Genomic DNA, 24,109 nt, shown 5'->3' on the forward strand with positions numbered 1-24,109 from the left:
CAGGAGAAGAACAGAAGGGAAGAATTCACAGCGTGTGCATGACTAAACAACACCAAAGTTCATGGTAAATTTTAGAAATTAGACATTGAAAAATCGAATACATTGAAATGTGTAGGCTCTTTGACGTATACAGATATAAGGGACACGATTTTAATTTAGTGCAATACCGACCAAAGTGCAGAGATGTGAGATAATCATGGAGTTTACAGAAATGTCAGCGCATGGAAAAAGCATAAAGAAGCGCAAAATACCTAAATGTGAAATAATAATGCAATGATCTACTTATTAGCCGTTGTACTGATGCGAAACACAAAACAACCAGTTACATATTTGCTCAGATGTTGCACAAATATACATGAAATGCTGGACACCTTCACTACATAAACAAAATGAAAATGATCAGATTTGACAGAGTAAGTAGTACATTGCACTAAAAAGAGCAATACACATTATATGGTACTTGAACACTGCTTGATAGTCAGTTGATGGCAACGGGGTGCAAGCGATGGTCAGTTTATGCAACAGCACATAACATTCGAAGAAAAGCGTATTACTCAACGACCGTGAATACAACGCCTAGCTGAAATAACGTCGCTGAAGGGAGGACGTCATGCCGGGTACATTGAGCACTTCATCGTTCGCCTCGCTGGTTTTCGGTCGAAAATCTTGTTTGAACTTCCTGGCGAATTTCAGTAAAGATTCTCGCATGTCTGCTTGGGGAAACGTAATACTGTCACTAGAGACCACGAACTTCTAATCTTTAATATGCGTAATATTTACGCAGCATCCACAAGCTACAGTAAAACCTCGGCGATACGATCACGACTCGTACGAATTTCGGGGTGATACGAATTTTTCTGTGGTCCCGGCCAAGGCACATTAGCCTGCAATGTATTGGAGTACGGTTGTTGCGAACCGATTTGCACCCCGCGACGTTTGATACGAACGTACGCTAGCGCACAGGTACGAACAGGTGCTGCCCGCGCTGTCGCGGATGTGGCAGTCACGCGCGGGCGCGGGCAGGCGCGCTGCGCGACCATCAACGGTGCCTCGTTGCCTCCCAGATAGTGCGCGCGATTCTTGGAGGCCTTGAGGTGCCTTCGCGTTTAGATTACAGATGACGTTGACGTCGCGCTTTTTTTTCCGACGCGTTGACGCGTGCTCCTATGCTCGAGGCAGCAGCGTCATTGTACTGTGTTAACGCGTGCCTGCCACATCGATGCAAGCCACACCCCGCAATCAGACACTCTATGAAACAAGACTGAAACTTGGGCTGCGGGTCTGTCATGAAGTCCCATTAAAGGTGGACGAAGACCCCGAAAGACGAAGCGGACGGTCTTGGCGAAGGAGCTTGGCCTCTTATCTATCGTGTGCAAAGCGCTGCTTAAGTCACTTGCGCTGCAGTACTCTGGTGTCATGCAGAAAATCGTAGTAAGATTTGGAAGGGGCTACTAGCGGTCACGGGGCACAACACATCTGGCTCATTAATTACACACGCGCTAATGCACCGTATATTTACGAGCACAAGTATGATCGTTGACGTCTAAAAACTTCATTGGCAATCATTCAGAGCTGTTCATGACGTCGCTGCGGCCTTTAGATACACTAAATGAGAACGCATGCCAACTTTCTTTTGTCGCATACTAATTTTCCATGTTTTCTGGTGATACGAATTTCGGATGATACGAATATTTTTGGTAACCCCGCTAGATTCGTATCACCGAGGTTTCACTGTATACAGCCAATTAATCAAGGAACAGTCTACATTACAGCCGCGTGCACGTGGGCACATCAGGCTTTCCTCATCCTGAAGAGCCCACGTGCACGATCTGGTTATGTAGCATAGTTCGGCTGCCTATAAAAAGAGCTTTAGTGGTAACCTACGCGACGAAAAAACATTGCAAAAAAGAAGTTAACGTCTCCATTTTATCCTTTAGGCAAACGGCTACGAGATAAATAAAACGCCTCACCAAGCACGGATTCCTCACCAAGCAAAGGGCAGGTTCAACGAAAACCACTGATAGCCATAGCAGTCAACGTTACTAGAACAAACTCAGTTTAAAAGCTCCGCCGGAGAGGCGGTCCGCGTGGCGGTCGTGAGAACTAGTGGCGCTGCAGTCACGTCTAGCTCCCGCGGCTGGCGCTTGTTTTGATCGGCGCCGCCGATGTACGAGCGCACGTGGGTTACAGCGACGTCTGCGTTTTGTTCGCTCGTCATTTTTGCGACTGTTCTTGACCAGGCTTAGCGTCTTGTACGAAGACACGTGCATGATGTACGAAGCGTAATGAGGGCGAACAGATTCACGGTGCGGTATGCCGACTTGCTTTGCGCCGGGCTGCAAGAGCGGCTACCGCAACGACGACTCCGCTTCACGACACTTCTTCGGACCTCCAAAAGACCCTACGCCATTCAAGCTTTGCATCGCAAAGATAGGAAGGTTACTGCGAAATGCAAGGTCTGTGGCGTTCATTTTTAGAGTGACGACATTGTAAAGCACTATCGTCGTGTCGTTGCGGGACAAGAAGTTTTGATCCCACGTGGAAAGTGGGAACTCGCGCCCGGTGCCGTGCCGCGCTTGTTCCCAGCACTTCCACCCCACATTTCAAAGCCAAAATGTTCGTGGTTTAGGCGCAAATCCCCCCCCCCCCCCCAAAACCGCACGGCGTCCCGCGAAAGCCCAGTGCCCAGCAACGTTACTAGAACAAACTAGTAACGTTGGTGCCCAGTTTGGAGGAGCCGCCAGAAATAGAACAGCAAAACGAAAGGCAGGCGATTACCTATATACGCTACCGAGACTGAGAGTTGCATCACACTGACATTCGATCAGTTGTCAGCTGTCGCTATGCCTTCAAACAGTGGATTTTCGAGAGATTTTCGAGAGCGGTCTAGCGCGTCGGCTTTTATACAGGCGCCATCGAACTTTCCAGCGATATCCCTGGTGGCGGCGTTATCTCTCGACAAAGCTGGAACATTCGCATGCGGCGCGCAATCTTACCGAAACGATCTACTACAATCGCGAAGCTTCTCGAACACTGCTTCGCGGACAGCGTCGAGCGTTGATAACGGCCCTTGCTGGTCAAACCCGAATACATCAAAATAAAACAAGAAGTGGGCGTGGCAATATAGACCGAACATCGATTCTTAGCCAATCAATAAACAACGCACGCGGGCCAATGCATACAGACGACCTTATGCATATCCACCTAAGTATCCACCTAACTAGTACAATAAGAAAGTTGCCGCGCAGTTGCCGCGAGCAACTGCGCGACGGACCGCAGCGTTATGCCGTGGCAGCAGACGACGCGCCGATAGTGGCGCAAGACGGAACTGCAGCGCTGCTAGTTCTCGCGACCGCCGTTCGGACCACCCTCCTCCGCTGGCGGAGATACGGAGCTTTGAAACTGAGTTTGTTCTAGTAACGTTGATAGCAGTGACTGGAATGAGAGAGGGAAACAACACTTATTGAAATGGCAAGTGTCAGAGAGTTTATCTCCCCTCCCTTACATGGCAGCTAGGAGTCCTTGGGCCTAGAGTTACTGCATATGACCTAAAGGTAGCATATACAGTAACTCTCCTTGGGCCCAAGCGGCATCTTCGGCTTGCCTGATGACCTGTAGCTGATCCTCGATGCTTGAGCTTAGCAGCGTGGTTTCCCACTGCTCCGTATTCATGTGTGCAAGCCCATATATAATGTGTTTGAGGTCCGCCCGCTGGTTGCAGTGTTTACATCTGTCTGAGAAGAGGTCCGGGTAACAATGATTATAAGCGATTGGGTTTGGGAACGTGTTTGTTTGTTTAATAGGCGCCACGCTATCGCCTGCTGCTTATTTAATGAGGAGTGTGGTGGCGGTTAATGCTGCCTCCGTAATCTGTAGTGCTAGGTGATGTCGTTATATTTGAACATGCGGTCTCTCTCCGCACGCGGGCTCCGCGTCATTCCTCCCCTGCTGGGCTCGCTAACTATCGAGCTAGGGTGTGTGCGGTTTCATTGCCCGGGAGGGAGGAGTGGGCGGGCGTCACTGATTACGACGCTGGCCGTTGTGGACGTATAAGCGTCAGTGCTACGGCCGTTTCCTCAGCGATTTCCGAATTTCCTGTTTTAATGGGGCCGCTAGCAAGCAGGTGGCCCGCTTGATATGAAGCGACCATTGCCATGCGTCGACCGTCTGCATATTCGGCCGCATCTACATAGACCACGTCCACATCGTGTTGAAACTTCTTGTGTAGTGCTCTCGCTCTTGCATTCCTCCGCCCCCGGTGATGTTCGGGGTGCATGTTTCTGGGTAACGGGGGGATTATGACGCGCTTTCTGGTTTATTTTGGGATATCGTATTTATTGCCGCTTTGGCCAGCGTACGTTACTGCAAGTTTGTGCAGGATGTGTCTTCCCGTGTTGCTCTGCGCATAGGCGTATCTACCGGGGGGGCAAGGGGGGCGCTAGCCCCCCCCCCCCCCCCACTGAGAAATGTCGGGGGGGGGGGGCGGAGCCCCCCCACTTTCGACAGTGGTTATTGTCGGCTGCAGACTGGGCAACTAACAAGTCAGGCTAAGTTGAAAGCAGCAATAACGTAATTTTGTAATAAAATTTATCCTACCATTTTGCTGTGACGACTGTCCTCCGTGTGTCATGACCACGCACTGTTGGCTACCTGCGGTGCGGGCTGCCTATTCCACGCTTGTGCGTCTTGCGCTCGAGCATTGCAGAGGAGGCTATCGCTCAGTAGGGGCTCTATAACATTACAGCAATCTGTCAGGATTTTATTTTATCCTGCCTGGCCTGAAATTTAAGTAATCCGCGACGCAAATATGGGCGGGAACCAGTAAACGTTTTATAGCCAGATCAAACGCTCGCCTTTTGCAGGAAATTCAGTTTATTTCATTGAAAATGATAAGCATCGCCACTGCTCCATATCCAAGCTGCTGTGAGTTGATGAGTGTGCAGAAGTGCCCAGTATTTTAGTTGTGCCTAGCCAGGACAACTGAAATAGATTCTCACTTTAGGCTCCGATTAGCCTGCTTCACTTGGCTTATCATATGGTAGCCTGCAGCGATCGGGGCGGCTTGTAACAAGGCAGTGGACTCGAACACATTGAGAAGCCCTGCTTTCAAGTTTGCCCCGTTACTTGATCTACCTCACCAGGGAGATGATCAGCGTCCATGGCTTTCTGGACTAAGAAGGCTGCCTACCTGCAAAAGATTATGTCTGTTCCTAATAATGTTTATTTCTGTCTCTACCTCTTTGTCAGCAACGATGAGTTCAGAGTTGTACACGCGCAAAAACAGCTCAACATCGTTATACTACAACTGAAAGTATCTATTATACACATATGAATCCATCTCGGCCGCTGCTATAAGCAGCCGCTCCATTGTGATTGGCGGGCAGCGTTCCTAGAGACACTGTCTGGCTATTCCGAAAAATAACGAGTTATTGTTCAACACAGTAATGTGCTGCTTATTGTGCACACTTCATTTTAACGCTGCGAGTTTTCGCAGACCTGTGACGTCGCGACTCAAGGAGGCGATTTTATGGCACATTGAAAATTTTTGACGAATAGCGGAGAAGCAACGAGAAACAATACCCCGTATTGAAAATTCTTCATGATTATTATTTTTTACGCAAAAATGCGTACGTGGTAATTACGCGGTGGATCACTTACGCGTCATTTGTTGCGTCGTTTTACGAGCAGCTGCTTTTCGAGCAGTCATTAAGAGCTCGAGCAGTCATTAACAGCTAACGACCTATACGGAAGGAACTAATGCGAGGTAGTTTAACGTTATAATCGTCCACATTTTTTTTTCAAGAAAACTTTGAGCTTAACCAGATTACGTAGGCTATTTACTTGGAGGAAGCGGAGAGGAGGAATACAGGCCCACTTCACCGCTTTTTCGTCCACCCCCCACCCAAACTGGGAAAAGTACGAGGGCAAGGAACAGTGTTGTATGCGTTACCGAAAAAAAGTAGCTAAGTACGTTACTCGTTACGCTAAAGAGAAAGGAACGCGTTCCCGCCCTACGTTACCCATAAAAAAAGTTAACGCGTTACCGTTACCGTTACCGAAAAAAAGTAACGGACGTTACTTCTGCCGTTACTCCATGGTCCGAAATCGTAATTAGCGCGCCTTCGCAGCGGGAACGTACAATAGCAACTTTTTAAAGCTCATATTTATATTTCACATAAAAGTTCTAGCCGAAACAACAACGTCGAGAATAATTTGCACAAATGCGCTGTACCTTGGCAGTACATGCCTAAAGTTGCCTGTATAGTTCCATGTGACGGCTTCTGACTCTGTGGCACATGGGGAAGCCATTTTGTCGCAGTGGGACAATGAAATAAAAGTGATCGATTTCATCGTCAACGTTCTCCGCAAAGAATACATCACTGAACTAATCTGCAGTAATTATGACGGCGTGCTTTTACTTACAAAATAAATGCGCAAATTTTTTAACAGTAAAGAAATGCTTAAATGACATAAATCGAGGGAGAAGTATTTGCGCGCGTGGACATTTTTTTTTCAATTTATCTTGTATTATTACGGCAAATATGGCGTCTGTGTATGTGAAGGTGTTCAGTGTTAGCCTCGCTCGCCCGAATTCAATAACCATAAATGTAGTCGCAGTTGCAGAAAGCAAGCAAAACTAATTTTGAATTCTGAATTTATGAACAAATATCGCAGGGTTAACTTCCTAATGTAACTACTAAGTGCTGAATGTAAGCAACAGCTGCATTTCACAGCTGTCACCGGACAGCTTGACTCGCTTCTTAGCGAGTACGTCCGCACCTATGCTAAATAGGAGTTGGACGGACATGCTACATGGTACTCGTGTAATCACTGTCAGGAAGAGCTGGTGAATGCGCGGAAAGTTTTCCTCGAGCACGCTCAACGCAATGTCATGCGAAACCAAAGGTACTGAGACAGTCTCTCATCTTCAGATGGCGATGATGTCGAGAGGCATTTCCGAAGAAGTCATCCTCCGTTGTGCTGGAGCTCACACCGAGCCTTGATGTCCATAAGTCAAGAAAATCTCGAGAGCTCACTTTTGACGGTTACGAGCACTGCATTTCGCTTCACTTCATCGACAATCAACGACAACTTGAAATTCGATAGCCAATCAACGACAACTGAAACTCGATAGCAATAGCAGATCCCTTTAATAATTTCGGCAATTTGCTCCCCATTGCGATTTCCCCCGCGCAAAAGAGGACCCCGTGCGGGGTCGCTTTGTCAACGCTTGGCGGGCCGACAACAGTCTGCCGCAGCGACAAAATAACTGAAGCAAAGTGCGAGTTCAGATGAAGAGAGACAAAATAACGTCGGGGCAAGCTCTCAGAAAGGCGCTCCTACAAGACGAATTAATTTTGTGTAAGACTGCTAGGATAATTGGAATGAAACGTAATGAGTAACGTGAGACCTCACGTTACAGAAAAATGGTAACGAAAGTACGTTACCCGTTACAGTTCCGAAATAGTAACGAGTACATTACTAAGTTACTGAAAAAAGTAGCGCGTTACCGGTAACGCCGTTACTTGTAACGCGTTACCGCCAACACTGGCAAGGAATGACACCTAGTATATAAATTCATAGTAATTTATAATCTTATAACTATACACAACCAGTTCAATGTAGTTTTCTTAAGTATTGTGGGAATCGAGCGCGCCCTTCCCTTTGGCGCCTCGTTCCCCAGCTAGCGCGCGTGTTGGCCTCGCGCGGCTCGAGCGCCGGGAACCGCCGTTAATCGGCAGACCACGGCGGCAGCGCCAGGCCTCTTTGTCTGGTGCGAGCCATGCGTCAGCTTCCCGGCGCGCGGGCACGCGTCCGGGCATGCCTCGACATGCTCACATGCTCACGCCACCAAGCTAGCTTACGTCACTGAGCAACGCCTGTCCTCATTGGCCGCGAGTGACAACCCCCTTCCCCGTTCAGCTCGCTTCTGTCTGGCGCGGGCTTGCCCGCGTCAGATGCTCTCAGGCTAGCACGAGAGGTTGACGCGCTGCTCTAGCAGGCGGCTTCTCGTTCGCGTGCTCGACCGCTGCCCTTTGTGTGGTAGTCTTAGCGCCGCTGGCAAGCGTACTCGATCGGTCTTGCGGAGTTCCCTATACGGCCTGCAAGCCCGTGAGTGTCGCACTGTGCGGCATCTTGAGTTAATAAACCCGTTGTTGTTGTTACCCTGCCTCGTGCGTGGTTTCTGCGCCGTGCCGGAGAAAACGACGAACCCGGCCGCAGCGTCGTCGCACGCAGCGGCAGTGGAGAACGTCGCGTCCCTACACGGTCGCGCTCGTAGGTAAGCCTCGTGCAAACCTATCTCCACAGTATTAATCGACTAAACTTGGTCTACTTCTTAAGAAAGACTTTACATTAGAGGGCTCTAACAGTAAAGAAATTGGCACTAGGCTTATCCTGAAGACTTCTGCGAAGTACCTTGCTTTGTCAGCCACATGTTTTGTTTAATAAGTGAGAATTGAGTGAGAGTCATAGCACGTTCTTCATACTCATCGTATCTACAACGCCAAACTAAGACCGGGAAGTTTGCCGATGCAATGCTCAGATGATCAGGTTAAATTTGGGTATGCTTTTTAAACTTCGCGGTAATATTCCCAAAATGTTATTAAACACTGCTGTGTGGTCACGGTATAGGGCGGTATATATATTTATGCGGCGGACAGTGACCGACGCCAGCCCCCCCACTTGCGAACGAGTTGGTACGCCACTGGCTCTGCGCGAGTCGTTCATATTGCGCTATCATATGAGCCTCAATAAGTTCGTCTAGCGTGTTATGCATTCCTAACGTTTCGAACTTTTCGTTAGACGTGGTGACCGGTAATCCGAGGGCTTGCTTATATGCTTTTTTGATAATGCATTCTATGTTTTGTTGTTCCGTCACTTGCAACTTGAGGTATGGGGTCACATACACTATGCGGCTGACGACGAAGGCTTGGATGCGCTAAGTTGTGTTCTTTCATGCCGTAGTTCTTGTTGGCGATTCTTGGAATCAATCTAATAGTTTGATGGGTGTTGTTATATCTAGGAACTTCATTGCTTCACCGTTATGTCTGTTCTCGGAGTATGAGAAATCTACGCAAAATGTCATTTGGGAGTTGTCTGAGTGTAATGTAAGTTTTATTGTAGGTTGCGGCCAAGGAGGTTAAAGAAAATGCAACGAGCTCCACTCCGCGAACACCGTCGAAAGAGTAAGGCTCATATCTCTCTTCGTCAGGCTATTGCCTTTCCATGTTTTTATTTATGTTTTAAATGCGAAGCATTTCTTAGCGAACCTTTGGCGATTTGAGCGTTTCTATCTATCTATCTATCTATCTATCTATCTATCTATCTATCTATCTATCTATCTATCTATCTATCTATCTATCTATCTATCTATCTATCTATCTATCTATCTATCTATCTATCTATCTATCTGTCTGTCTGTCTGTCTGTCTGTCTGTCTGTGTCTGTCTGTCTGTCTGTCTGTCTGTCTGTGTCTGTCTGTCTCTCTGTCTGTCTGTCTGTCTACGTCTGGGTGCTCTCATGATCGCCTCCTTGACTTGGCGTAGACCAAAATTGGCATGGGAGACTAAGAGGATTTGACGATTATGACTTTCGGGTCATGACATGAATAACGCAAAAATCCCGTCGTGCACGTCGTCGAACCCTTTCCTCCAGACAAGTGTGGCACATACCCGTTTACCACGGGCCGCGGTGTACGGGTGTGCGCCAGAAGTGATTGACAGTTTATATCTACCCAGGAACGGCGAGAATAGACATTTGTAACTTAACCCATATATATCCAGTGTCCTACATGTAGGACGCTACTTTGATGCACTCTAACATAGCTATTTCTTTAGCTGATGGCTAGCGCCACCTACAGCACATCAAGCAGGCCTCATTCTCAATGTGTACAAGCCTAGACATTGCTTGCTTTTCATGCTGCCACGTGCCGACCGCTTTCTCCGGGCAAACGCGTGCTTTGTGTGAAAGACGTCATGGAGAGGAAGAAGTGCACGTGAAATGCCGACCGCTTTCTCCGGGCAAACGCGTGATTTGTATGAAAGACGTCATGGAGAGGATGAAGAGCAATGTCGGTGTGCACATGAAATGTTTTGAAGGCTTACCACACCCGCACATAGCGCCCCGAATGCCCAGCGTCCTATATGTATAGGACGCCTTGAAAAACAGTGTTGCGTTTGCCTGGCAGTAAATAAAGAACTTGTGCTTTCTTCTGAGAGTAGAAGTACACTTTTTGTGAAAACATTTCACCATCCTGTCTGGTTAACCTCCCTGCCTTCTCCCTTTTTGTGTTCCTTCCTTCCTTTCACCATCTCCCAATAAAGGGCCTCGCCCGCGTCGCCTTCTCATTCGCTAGCTAGTCTCCGCTTCTCGGCGTACACCTCAATGGTGTCGCGAGGAAAGGCATTTTTTCGCCGTTTTAGACTATCCTAGAACTCCTACTGCAAGTACAGTTGCGAAGTGTCCACTACGCCATAATTTGTCATTTTGCGAATCAGCCAAGTACCCACCTACGTGTCCGTAAAGTATCACGGGCACTTACTCATCTGCACACATTCTTGATGCTGTTGGTGGTGATAATAATGATGGTTAATTTTGCCTGAGCGCTTTGTAACGGGTGTGCCCTTAAGCCAGTCACTCGTGGTGCAATTCAGATGGTGCGACGCGGGGTGCGCTTTTACGCATCTGTCACGCAATTTTACATGTGTTAAAGCGGCTCTTCGCACTACGTGACACCTGCATAGAGATTTTCCCTAAAGATTCTCGAGCACTAGCGTGGCTCTGTGGCAGCACACCTACTTCACACGCACGAAGCCCACCGGTTCGATTCCGGCTCGGAGCCGTGATCTTCAATGTTTGCATTTTTCGCGATCTTTCGCTCACAACCAACGACGCGGACGCCGGCAACGGATTTTCTGCGATATGGCCTGGCTCTTTAACGCAGTCTCGTCAAGATGTCCAAAGTCTATTATTACCGTTCCTGGTTTGTTGTAGGCTGTGAATCGCCGGTGGCGCTTACGCGCGTTCCCCCGACCCGCGGAATGCGGGTATGTTTGCAGATATCGGGATTTCCTTGTGGCTTCGTGCTACAAGCGGGTGGTTGTCAATGTCCCCTTTTTAACCCTTCCGCCGCCTTTCGGGATTCCGCGAAACAGATTCGCAATAATATGCGCCACACCTGACTGACGGGAAGGGTTTCGCGAAGTACGCGACAGACATCTCACGTTGTTAATGTCATGACCTCTTTATCGTGTTCGTCATACACTCATTTTCTCCAATGCTAATTTTGGTATACACCGAGTTAAGGGGACGACCGCGAGAGCACCCGGATGTAGGCAGCTAGAGAGATGGATAGAAACGGTCGAAGTGCCTTTGGTTGGCAAAGAAATGCTTCGCATTAAAAAACAAGATTGATCGGCCATCCCTATGTCAGAGCCGGCTATCATCGCGAAAGTGACATCGCAGTAACAAACAAAGAATAAAGTCACACGGCTCCTTATGCATTTGCATTAGACGACTCGAATGCGAAAGCCATGTCCTTCGTCTTCTTCTGAATCAATAGTAATCACCGCCACCGCCCTCCCCCCTCCCCCCATGCCCTCTTCCAGAAAGCTTTCTCCACCCAACGTCCTTTTGCACTGCCTCTGGGATCGGAGGCATTGGACGCTTTCTGCACTTCACGTTATGACGGCATGTGAGGACGTCATCATCTGACGTCACGTTCGTCATTATCAACATCATGAGCCTGACTACGCCCACTGCAGGGTAAAGGCCTCTCCCATGTTCCGCCACTCAACCCGGTCTTGTGCTTGCTGCTGCCACGTTATACCCGCAAACTTCCTAATCTCGTATGCCCAGCTAACTTTCTGTGTCTCACTCGCGCGTTTGCCTTCTCCCGGAATCCAGTCAGGTACTCTACTCTTAATGACCAGCGCTTATTTTTCCTAGGCGCTACATGCCCTCCCCGTGTCCATTTCTTTCTATTGATTTCGACTAAGATGTCCTTAAAACCTGTTTGTTCCCTGACCCTCTCTGTTCTCTTCTTGTCCCTTAAGGTTACACCTATCATTTTCCTTTCCATTGCTCGCTGCATCGTCCTCACTTTAAGTTGAACCCTCTTTGTAAGCCTCCAGGTTTCTGCTCCGTAAGTACCGGTAAGATGCAGCTGTTATACACCTTCCTCTTGAGGGATAGTGGTACACTACCATTCACGATTTGAGAATGTTTGTCGGATGTGCTCCAGCCCATCCTGACTCTTCTAGTTGCGTCAGTCTCATTTTATACGGATCCGCAGTCACCACCTGTCCTAAAGACGTATTCCCTTACAACTTCCAGTGCCTCGATACGTATCGCAAAGCGCTGTTCTCTTCCGAGACTGTTGCGCATTACATTAGCTTTCTGCATATTAATTTTCAGACCTACCGTTCTGCTTTCCTTGTCCAATTTAGTAATCATGAGTTGCAATTCGTCCCCTGAGTTGCTCATCACTGCAATGTGATCAGAGAATCGCAGGTTACTAAGGTACTCTCCATAAAACTCGCATCCCTAACTCTTCCCAATCTAGGGCCCTGAAAACCTCCTGTAAGCACACTGTGAATCGCATTGGGCAAATCGTGCCTGCCTTCCTTACACACTTCCTTATTGGGAGTTTGTCGCTTTCTTTATGAATGACTATGGTGGCTCTGGAGCCACTGCAGATTTCTTCCTATGAATTCCTATGAGTCCTTCCTTTCATCACCATGACGTCACGTTATGTGACGTCATAGTGATGTCATGACGAGGTCACAAATTTTGGAGACCAGTGATGTCATGACGCCGTCATAGGGTGACGTCATCGAAAGATGGTGATAAATTTCATTACTCGTGTTGACGCCTACGGTCACTTTTCGCGTTTTTTGAGCCATCTACTGTTTCGCCTTATAAGAAGGCAAAAAAAAATCACCACCCAAGCACTCCGTCAACCAGCGAAGCTGAAACGTGTAGTTTATTGCTGGGTTAATCTTCTTTTGTGCATTGCGTGTTTTGCGATCGCAATTATATGGACACTCTCGGTAGACTTTTGCCGTCGCCGTCATGTCCCGGATATGTATATGTATGTATATATATATAAAAAAAGGCACAAAGAAAAATAAAGCAGAAGAAAAAAATTCCGAAGCACTTGACCGGCGATTCGAACCAGCGATCCCTTTTACCAGTCATGATTTCTTGCGAAGTATCGGCAGATTTCGCTAAATCTCGCAGTGCCTTAGCAGGGCTCGCAAACTATCTGCAGGTCGTCAGCAGCTGCGTGCCGTTCGACCTTCACATTTCTGTTAAGGCTAAAAGCCTTGGGTGCCTCGTCAAACACGAAAATTGACTCTCGGCGTCAACACGAGTGATGCAAAGAATCATCATCATGCGATGACGTCATCATATGACGGCATCATGAAGCCACAGGTCGCAAACGTTTGTGACGTCACTGGAACATCACCATGATGACTTCATCACACGACTGTCGTCGACTGGTGATAGGTGGGCCGATACCGGAGCCACGTGAGGCGCAGAAAGCTTGATATGCCTCCAATCCCGGAGGCAATCCAATAGTACGCTAGGTACAGAAATTTTTCGGGATTGGGAGGATCAATAGAACTGAATGAGAAGAACAATGAAGGTGGCTTTCGCCTTCGAGTGGTATTAGGCGGATGCCTTGGGCGGATGCATAAATGACCCTGTGAGTTTTTTTCTTGCCGTAACGAACTTTCCTGCTTCTCCCGATCTTTCAGTTTCAGTTCCCTTTCTCCAGTACAGGGTTGCTAGCCGTGCTCAGCCTGTTTAAACCTCCCTTCTTTCACCCCACGCACTCTCTCTCTTTTCGCAGCAAGCGGGGTAGATTTATCGCCCTTTCTTTCAGGACACGCCCTATATATAACGAAGTAAAAGTTGAATCCACAGATCCTGTCCCACGGTTACATATTTTTAATGTTGCAACAAGTCTTAACGCTGTACTTTTTCCCTCTTGCCACCTGCAACGTTAAAATGTAATTCTCGACCGCAACTACGGGAGCAATTAAGTGCAGTTCCACAAAGGCACACGAGACATTGACATCCGCCATTACACTACGGCCAGTTTAGAGAAACGGAGAAAACATTAAAGTTTGCGACCCGCCTCGAACGAATGTATACGACGCGTACTTAAAAGAAAAGAAAAGAAAGAAATAAAAGAAACAATGTTAGCTCGGTAACTTCCGTTATAATCGTTTCGGCTCCCGTTAGCACACGTGTGCTTCCGGTAGTTATAGGCATGCTTTATGGCCAGCCATGTATAAACGACGTATGTAAAAGCTATCACAACATGGCCGACGGATAAACGAAGGACATGCTGTCGACGTTTCATGTCTTTTTCGTTTTCGTTTTTGTTCTTTTTCTTTTTTTGTAATCACCTAGCTTTGTATATAGACCGCCGATGCTTGCCGATCGCAAATCATACGCCCGGCATATTTCTGCCACGTCGTCTCTTAATTCACCGCATTCCCTAAAGTGCGTTGTGCTGTCGCGGCCGCATAACGAAGGGAAATTTAATCGGGCGTGGTGGATGGAACGCCGAAAGTGAGACTTACACAATGCCTCCGCCCCCTCCCCCCCTCTTACGCATAATTCGTGCGCTGAGAAGTAACAGAGGACTGTTAGAAGAGATGCCCTTCGTCTACGCCTGCACCCACTACCCCTCCCTTAACTCCCACGTGGCAAAACACACCCGCGCCATTTCTCCGAACGGACATGCGCATAACTTACCACTTTGTTGTTGTTTTCACGTTCATCGTGGCATCTCTCATACCTTCAGTTCTCGCGCTCCTCGCCGCCGCCTGGCCCCTCCTCGTTCTGTAAATGAGGGAGGGCGGGGGGCAAGATCATTCATTATCTCGTTTGCTTTCTTCTTTGCGCAGTGCGAATTAATTACGACGTCGTTAGCCCTAATCATTTCTTGCCCATTTCGTTTTCTCTCGGCTTCTCGTTTCGCAAAAATAAAAGTGCAGTGGTTCCGAAGCTGCGGCCGTACTACTGGTCGCTGAATCGGCAATGGAAGGCAATTGTCTTAATGTAGATAGCTTTGGTGACTTTATATTTATTGTAGCCAATCAGATGTGCGATAATTAACAGTTAATTGTCTTCTTAACGTTCGCTTAACTTGTTTCGGTTAAATTAGGCATACAATGCTACGATTGTCCTGCCAATTCGTATTTAAAATCATCTTCTACTTGTCACTCTGTAGAGTGCAGACGATGATGTTAAATACGCCAGTTAGCGGCGTAAACAAGCCTTTATGTTTCTAAACTGCCAGTGAACGGGCAAAATTGATGAGCTGAGTTGCGGCAAAGAACGTTAAAGAACTTCAGGCGGTCGAAATTTGCAGAGCCCTCCACTACGGCGTCTCTCGTACCGATATCATGGTTTGGGAACGTAAGACCCCAGAAATTATTGTTATGTTTAGATGGTGCTTTCTGCGCCGCATGTGAATGCGGGCAACGATTGCATCTGCAACTGCCCAAGCCTTAGACGTGTGTGTTAACCTGGACACCAGAGAAAGTTCGCTTCATTAATGACTGTCAATTTGTCATGCCGTGACAAAATGTGACGATAGCGCAGCACCTGAAATTAAATTTGATATTCGTGCGTAATTATGCGCAATGTTCGCACAAAAATGCTTGAACCCATACTCAGGTGCTATTATTCAGGGCCCAATTGAAGAAACGTACATTGGGTCAATTGTGTCACTGATAGAAATAAATAGAACCACTTATATGACTCAATGAAGATATGCAACTGATGATGACGTTAATCTCTGCAGGATTTCTTGAAGCAGACGATAAGAGCTTCGAAAATGATAGCAGACAGCACGTATCGCTAAACCTGCTTATTGCTCACCGATTTAGTGTTTTCGTCAGGCCACTATACTCGGTTACACCCTGAGAAACAGTGTCAGCTCCGCCCACAGCTATCACTGTCCCTCCCACAGAGAACTTAACTACTCCATCCAATCACGCTTGCTCATTTTTGTGACGTCAATCGATTCTCGAGTGTTTCAGGTAGTTGACTTTCCCATACAGACACACGTTTGTGTCGCTGCTTTTAGGTCGTAAACAGGGGGTGGGGTCTCTCTCGAGCCGACGTTTCGACAAGTGGACTTGTCTTCTTCAGGGCTGTTCCAGCCTTGAAGAAGAAGACAAGTCCACTTGTCGAAACGTCGGCTCGAGCACCCACCCCCTGTTTACGGATTTTTTTCATCGCAATGTTCCATCTTCCCCTTCCTGCCGTTTTCGGTTTTTTGGTCGGAAACTTTGACGTCCTGGTAAATTTCGTTAGGGATTCTAACACCTGTGCTCAGCCAAACGTAATGTTTCAGGTGTTAACGACGAACCTTTAACCATAAATATGCGTAGTATTTACATAAGCCGAGAAGGAGTACTTACGGTTTGAGCGGAAGCCAACTAGCACGACTGTCTTTCACAGAAGAGCAGGTGCGCCGCGGTTCTGTGGCTGACTTTTTTTTTCTTATGTTGTAACCGAGTATAGTCCCCTTGAAAGCGTGTGTAAACAAAAAAATGCGTGCAGTGTGGAGAGCATTATGTTTATCACCAAACAAGGACAACAACAGCGCCAACAACAGTGGTAAGTTCAGTTTATCGGACGTGCACAAGGTGCAGGCTTAGCCTTTATCAGACTGCACGGTATTGCTCGCGCGCTGAAAGTGAAGTAAATGACGCGCACGCTAGCGAGTGATAGTGGTGACGTTGGGGCGTCGAGCGGAATGCAAAGTAGGCGTAGAGCGTTCCTTGTTTTTTTTTTCTCGTTTGTTTGTTTGATTCTCGGTAGAACTCGTACAGAGTTCCCTGCGTGCGGCTGGGAAACGTCGGGGGATTTCAACACGCGCGTGCGTGCCGAACCTATGTCGAGGGTTTTTCACCGCTAGTCAGACCCACGTGGAATACTTTCTTTTTTTTTTCTCTCAACTATTAACGCGCTGCGCAACAAAAAAAGAAAGAGAGAGAGAGAGGGGCAGACAGAACATAACGTAATTCTTCTTCTATTGTTTGCTTTTTCGTCCCGGAGCTTTGCCTTTGCACGTTGCTTTTTTCCCGCAGGTGCGTTAGACGAAACGTATAGGTGACAACTTGCCTCATTTAGCGCTACATCTCGTGTCTTCACGACGACCATCTGTGATCCGAAGCACTTTGAAAAGCTCCGACGGGTGTCCTCGTTCATTCCGTGGCCCCGTCATGGTCCTGTAGAAGGTCTACTCAACATTATCAGGAAGGTAAAGTTTCCTTCGCCATTTGGCTACGCTTCGGTTAGTTGGGTACAGCTTCGTGACTGCGTTGCGCCGAGTTTCACTACGGACAACTGGAATTACAAGAAAGGATTACATGAAAGAAATACGATCGCCTGAGAGAAAAATGAAGGCGATGGCTTTCGCCTACGAGTTGTCTTTAGGCGAATGCATGAAGGACCGTGTGATTTTTTTTTTTTTTTTGTCCACAGGGGTACGCGAAAGGACAGAGAACTTGTCGTATGTCCTCCTTAACCCTCTGGCCTTTTATTGTCGTTCATAAAAAAATGGAGTGGTATCATCTTGCCCAGTACGCAGTCCTAATAGTGCTGCTCCGAGAATGCGAAGTTAGCTCCTTTGGTAGAGCGCCCACCCCGAAAGGGCGTTGGTCCGGGTTTGAATTCCGGACAAGGGCAAATTTTTCATCTGCAAGGAAGCTTCGCTCCTTGTAGATTAGAACCCTAAATTTTCGCACTAGAAGTCAGTATAGCCTGTCATTAGATGGTCCTATAAGTGCTGCAAGACGAGCCCCGGTTATTCACTATGACACCGAACTTTACAGGTGGGTATTCTAAAAGTAAAAAAAAAAAAACTTAGCTAAAGCTTCAGCATACCTGCTCGACTCGGACGCAAATTAAAGACTCTGTCAAAGGCCTCACGTGTTAGGGGTCACGTGACACGCGACGCCTTTGGCCAAAAGGAATCTTCTACGCTTGCCGCCTTGGATACGAGCGGATCTGAACACTCCCAGCGAATAAACGCACATAAATGCCCACCAAAATGGACCAGGGAGCGCCCTCCGTTGTATCTCAATTGGTAGAGCAACGGACGCCTAATTCGAAGGTTGTCAGTTCGGATCCCACCGGCCGAAAGGGAGCTTTTTCATCCACTTCAATTCCTTTCAATTTAGGTCATCATCATTACACTACAGTTTTAAACAACAAATAATGTACTCTATGCTTTCCGTGGCTTCATTGTCTGCTGGTTTCATTGGTTGCGTATTACACCTTCAAATGGACGCGAGCTTAGAACTTCAGCACATTATCAGTCCATGGCAAAGCACCACGTATGCGTTAAGCGCCACGAAAGCGCCGTTGACGTTCTTGTGGGCCCTGAGCCTTTACAAAATCTTGTAAATAGTGTAACTTACGCGCGCGCGCGCGCGTGTGTGTATTTGGCTGTATGCGCTATTATGTGTTTATCCGTGTATATATCATACTCATCTGGAGTATGCACCTGGAGTAGCGTGTCAGGCGAATAGTCAGGCTAACATCTCCAGCATTTTATTATAGCATCGCTATTATAGCAACAAAGTCACGAAACCCTTCGAACAATTCCCGTTACTTCGCACTTTCTCACTCCTTGTAACCCAGGTAATCCTTCCAAACGTCCCACATCTCCGTTCCGCGAATGCGCTTTTCGTACACTTCCCGTAGACGCTTCTCCTGGTCCGGCTTCAAGTAGCCCTTCCAATCTCCCACCTGACCCTTGCGAAAGAAGTTGGCAAAGGCCACCATCTCTTCTTCCTCAGGTGTCCCCGTGTTTCTGGAAGGGTCTTCTGCGTTATCGGAACTTTTCTCAGCTGAAGGTTTACCGGCCCCCTTCTTCTGACTCGTTTTTGCGTCGCCATTTCCAGTGGGATGTTGGTGATCGCTCGATGTATGGTGGACGTCGCCTTCTATCTTGACTCCAGACTTGAGGTTCACGAAAGAGATGCGTTCCAACAGGCCGTTCAAGAGCGCCTTGTCAGTGCGTAACTTCTGCCAGATGGACGCGTCGACGAACTTCGCCAGCGCCAACACCGTCTTCTTGGGGTCGCTCTTGAAGTGCTCGTAGTAGAAGAAGAAGACGTTCGGGTCGTTCCTGCGGGCGTACCAGGAAAGGACGTGCTCGAAGTAGTGGCCGAACGTGACGTAGCCGTCCATGAAGTCCTCGAAGAACTCGTCGAACGTCGTGTCCGCGCGCATCCTCAGGTTCACCCTGTCTCCCATGCAGTGGTGGTAGAAGGAGACGACGCAGTCGAAAGGGTTGCGGACGATGATGACGTATTTCGCGTCGGGATGGTACGGCGACATGGTGAAGGTCAGGTGGTGCTTGATCACTCGGGGTGATGGGGTGGCTTCGACGACTTTTCTGCCCACCTGCGAAGAAGGCAATAAGCGAAGGTCGGTTATTAATGTAATATGGGGGGTTTTACCTACCAATATCGCGACACCTTCCAGAACACGAGACATCGTCACCATTGATTCGCCATCTGCTTTTAAAGACCGCGTCTTTGATCACCTTCAATGCTGAAACAGTCTTCACTGCTTATTGGTGACCTAAATAAAACCCCACCCTTTATCTAATGACCTCCAAAAAGGGAGCCTTTAAGGTAACAAACTGAACTGAACTGAACCACGTCTCATTGGATTTAATTTGACCACCAGGGGTTCTTTAAGGCGTGCCTAAATCTAAGAACACGGGTGTTCTTGCATTTCGCCTCTGCCGAAATGCAACTGCCGAGCTTGAGAGTCGGACCCGCGTCCACCACCTTAGCAGCTTATACCACGGTCAAATAATTAGCTATTTGCGTGCTGAGCTTACCGCCGTGCAGAGTCACGATTGGTAAGAAAGAGTGAAGAGGGATATTTCATTCAAAACCGAATACAAAATGTGGATCTGCCGTCTAATTGCAGCCGTTAATTATCTCAGAAGAGATAGAGACCATCGGCACTGAAATCTACTTCGCTGGGTCATCTGGCTTTACGGGTCCTGGCAAGTGAGCACAATCACCGATTCTCTGCTGCACCAGGGACGTAGGCGGAAATTTTTTTCGGGGGGGGGGGGGGTTCACGGGCCCGGTGTGCCACCTCCTGGCTACGCCACTGTGCTGCACCATGCCCATCAACGTGGAGTTGTGAAACCAAAGGTACTTCAGCTCGTTTACGCGGGCACTCAAGAACCACAGCTGGTTGAAGCTTCCCGCTATTCCGTAGGCCTCTCCTGTCCCATAGCTATTCAGCAAACGGAACTGGTGAAAGTCGAGATAGGTGTTTTTAATGAGCGCAAGAAAGGGCAGGACACGAGAGAGTTAGACACGGGACAAGAGCTACTCTGAGCAGTTTATTCCACTACGTCGTCATGAAATATACATGACACTCACATGCGCAGGTGCGTTAACTGAAAACACAAGATATGAGTATAACAGAGTGTCTACCTGTAGATGGTACCTAACTCTTCTTCGAGCACACACTGACACAAGGTTCACTAACGCAACCCTCATATTCCTCTTTATGTGAAATCATCCCAGTTGCGCTCAATAATATTGTCAATCATGCTCCAACGACGCCCGGAAAGCAGGCCCGTAGCCAGGGGGGCGGCCTAGGGCCACCCGCCCCCCCCCCCCGGAATTTTAGTGAAGTGCGTGTTTTTACCAAAAATAAATGATGGAAATAGGTATTTTTCTTAAATAGTCAAGGTTTGCAGCAAGTGCCTCCCCCCCCCCCCCCCCCCCCCCAAAAAAAAAAAATTCCTGGCTACGGGCCTGCCTCAAAGAGTCGCTTTAAATCGAGACCAAAGCTTACCAGTTCTAGGAAGGGACAATGCCAATGCTTGGTCATGAGGTCTGTGAACGTTGGTATTTCCTGCTGCTTGTCCTTGTCCAGGTTGAGTAGAAACCACAGGGTGTACTGGGTCCAGGTGGCCCCGGTCTTCGGGTAAGTCGCCAGGAAGATGTCGCCAGGGCGAGCCTCGTACAACAGGGCGTCTCTGAGCACGTCCCTACGGAAAGACCTCGGAGGTACGAGGACTCCTTCGATGAGGTCTAAGACCAGTGTGCGAGCCACCGGTTCTCCTTCTCCGGAATCCTTCGACATGCTCGACTGTGTACCTGACACGGAAAAGGTGTTAGCTTATTGCTGACTCAAACAGGCACGAAATCACTTAGCTTACCAGGAAGTTCAACTTGAGGACTCGGCGATATTACAATGACGCTGTATATGGCTGGTCCGTGAGTGCGCAGAAACTGCAATTAAGAAGCAACGCTAGCATACGATAGCAACCGGTTCACCTTCTCCGGAATCCATCGGCGTGTTTGATTACACCTGACACTGAAAAGATATTGCCAACACAAACATACACCGATATCACCCAACTGGCCGGAAAATTCTAGCTGAGACGTCGGCTATGCTACGTTTTTTGTGAAAAAACCTCGTCCGAAATTTTCTATCCCGTTCTTGAAGTTTTCGACTCGGTCCCGTGTACAGTGGCGGATAGCGGGCGCTCACTGCTTACGCGGTTGGACCCTATATACTGAGACGCTTGCCGTGGCTCAGCGGTATACGTCATTTTATGCGGGCGCCATTCGTGGTCATCAGTGCGTCCCTTTTTATCTCTTCCGAGTGTCGACAACTCGCTTCCTCGTAGTAAATTGGAAAACACGCTCAAAAGCTTCTCATGCGTTACAGTAACATGCTAAACGTGAAACAGATAAGAATTACAATGGAGTAGAGAGCCGTACGAGAAGTGCGAGCGAAGATTACGATCTTTTACGGCCGCGCTTCTTCTTAATCCTTTCTTCTTTTGTTTTGTCTTTGCTCATTTTCGATAAGTCCTCCGCGATTCGGTCGGTTGCTTTGCAAGAGGAGAGCACTGGTGCGTTCACAAACGATCATTCTGGACATCGACAAGCGGTCTTTGTATGAATACGACCTACCCGCCCTTTCATCGAACTCGTCACTGTCTCATGTATGGAATGAAGCGACGAAAAGTGACAAAAGCGGCAATGCGTTCAGACTGGCTTTTGCGTAACCTTCTCCGAGTTTGTAAGTGCATGCGTGAGCTTCAGGGCTGCGTCTGCGTCTTTCTTCTCTGGCGGCCCGTCATCGGCTCGCAGCGCTTACCGTCAGAATACAGTACTGGCGGTTTCAAACGCGACATCAAAATTTTCAGTATAACAACTTTTACGCGCAATTGCTCGACATAACGACGTCATGGCACGGCGAATCTGGTCTCTAAAGATAATGCTGGCTCTGATCTACGCGTTTGAGTCGAATTACGCCGATACGACCTGAACTGAAGACGACAGAAACGAAGACATGTGTATTACTTAGTCCTAAATTGTCCCATTTCAATCCGTGAGTACTGCACATATGTCTAACTGGGAAGGAGCTTGAAGGAGTGCATCTTTACGGAAACACTTTTGAGCAGTTTCGAGCATGCTCCGTTAATGGGCGTACGATTCGCGTTGTTGTACACATCGCATCAAGTCATTCTGACCGATCGAGAAGACGTCTTGTGTGATGGTCTATATACTGCACTGCGAACATTACCGCGTGTCGTTTATCGCCCCATTCTATAGCGGTCGTCTCAATGACGCATTTATGGATGCATGGTTTTTTCGCAATACATCCATGTCTTAATTTCTGCACTCGCTAAGTTACTGTTTCGATTATCAACTTTGTTTTATTCTCGAAAATAGAGCTTTTGCCCTCAATTCTTTGTTGGATGATACGTATTTACGTGTCATTGGATTTAAGTGAAATCTAGGATTTCTTCTAACATTCAAAATTACTTTTTTTTTCCGGTCTAAGATTTTCTACTGTTCCATTGGGTCGGATTCAGTTGTACATTTCAGTGATCCGTATTGTCGAGTATATTTTTCTTTCTTGTATTGAATGAAAATGATAGCGAGGAAGACCAATGTGAGAACTGTTCCGAATGTCTGTGCACATATAGGTGTTGTATGTCGGTGCATTCCTTCCTTAGCAGCAGCCTTGTAAAGATCGAGTCCATAGCTTCTAGCCACTGGAGAAGAATGCTTTCTTTGTCCGGCATTCTACCTGCGAATTAGATTCCTCATTTGTCCAGCCTTGCCATGTTTGACTGCCTTTAGGGCCAGTCTATCCACAAGCCGCATGGCCGCACCCCTCATGCCGGATGGCCCTTTCTTGCTGGCTGCTCCCAGTGAGAGATGGGCCATCCTGCCGGTGCAGTGCGGACACGTCGCTTGAGGATAAACAGGCCATTAATAAAATATTCAGTGCAGCAGGAGCACACTTTTAAGCTTCAGCTATTGCTGTACGAGCATGCGGATACATGCTCCCTTGTTTGATTGCAGCTATTTCCTTCTTTCACCTCCAGGTGTAGCACAACCACATTATGGGCGTAGGTGTACGCACTGGCAGAGCCAAGATGGCGGATCCGAGGAGTGGGTAAAAATTTAGTCTCAACATTTACAATTTGTAAGCAGCATATGGGAGCCCGCGTATGCCTGTACAATTTGCACTTGCAGCCTAGCAATTGCCTATATAACAGTATACATGTATGATTGTTTGGGCCATTTCACCAAGCCTAGTTGACCTTTTGCACGTTCCATGATGGTGAATTGAAGATCTTGCCGATCATGTTAAATGCGAAGCATTTCTTAGCGAACCTTTGGCACTTCGAGCGTTTCTATCTATGTATCTATCTATCTAGCCGCCTACGTCTGGAGGCTCTCATGATCGCCTCCTTAACTTGGTGTAGAGCAAAATTGGCATTTAAGGGTAAGGCGACTTGACGAATATGACTGTCGAGTCATGAAATAAATAACTTGAAAATCCTGTCACGTAAGTCTTCAAGCACTCTCCTCCAGACACGCGTGGCACATACCCGTTTACCGCGGGCCACGGTGTATGGGTATGCGGCACAGGTGACTGACAGTTTATATCGACCCAGGAACGGCGAGGACAGACATTGGAAAATTAAAATGCGAGAACGTTTAGAAAAACCGACATCGGTAGCGTTGACCCGACGAATGGAAGGACTAAAAATTAGGATCCC

General features: G+C 47.8%; 1 protein-coding gene across 1 annotated transcript; it reads right to left on the reverse strand.

Moving 5' to 3' along the window:
* Nucleotides 1-18,660: 18,660 nt before the first annotated feature.
* Nucleotides 18,661-21,162, reverse strand: LOC119374320 (sulfotransferase 1C2). The gene is made up of 2 exons (XM_037644399.2): nucleotides 20,872-21,162; nucleotides 18,661-19,446 (listed from the first exon to the last, which is right to left on the reverse strand). Exons 1-2 carry the CDS (start codon nucleotides 21,160-21,162, stop codon nucleotides 18,661-18,663), a joined length of 1,077 nt encoding a protein of 358 aa, XP_037500327.1.
* Nucleotides 21,163-24,109: the final 2,947 nt, after the last annotated feature.

Source organism: Rhipicephalus sanguineus, chromosome 11, assembly GCF_013339695.2.
Source record: "Rhipicephalus sanguineus isolate Rsan-2018 chromosome 11, BIME_Rsan_1.4, whole genome shotgun sequence".
NCBI lineage: Eukaryota > Metazoa > Arthropoda > Arachnida > Ixodida > Ixodidae > Rhipicephalus > Rhipicephalus sanguineus.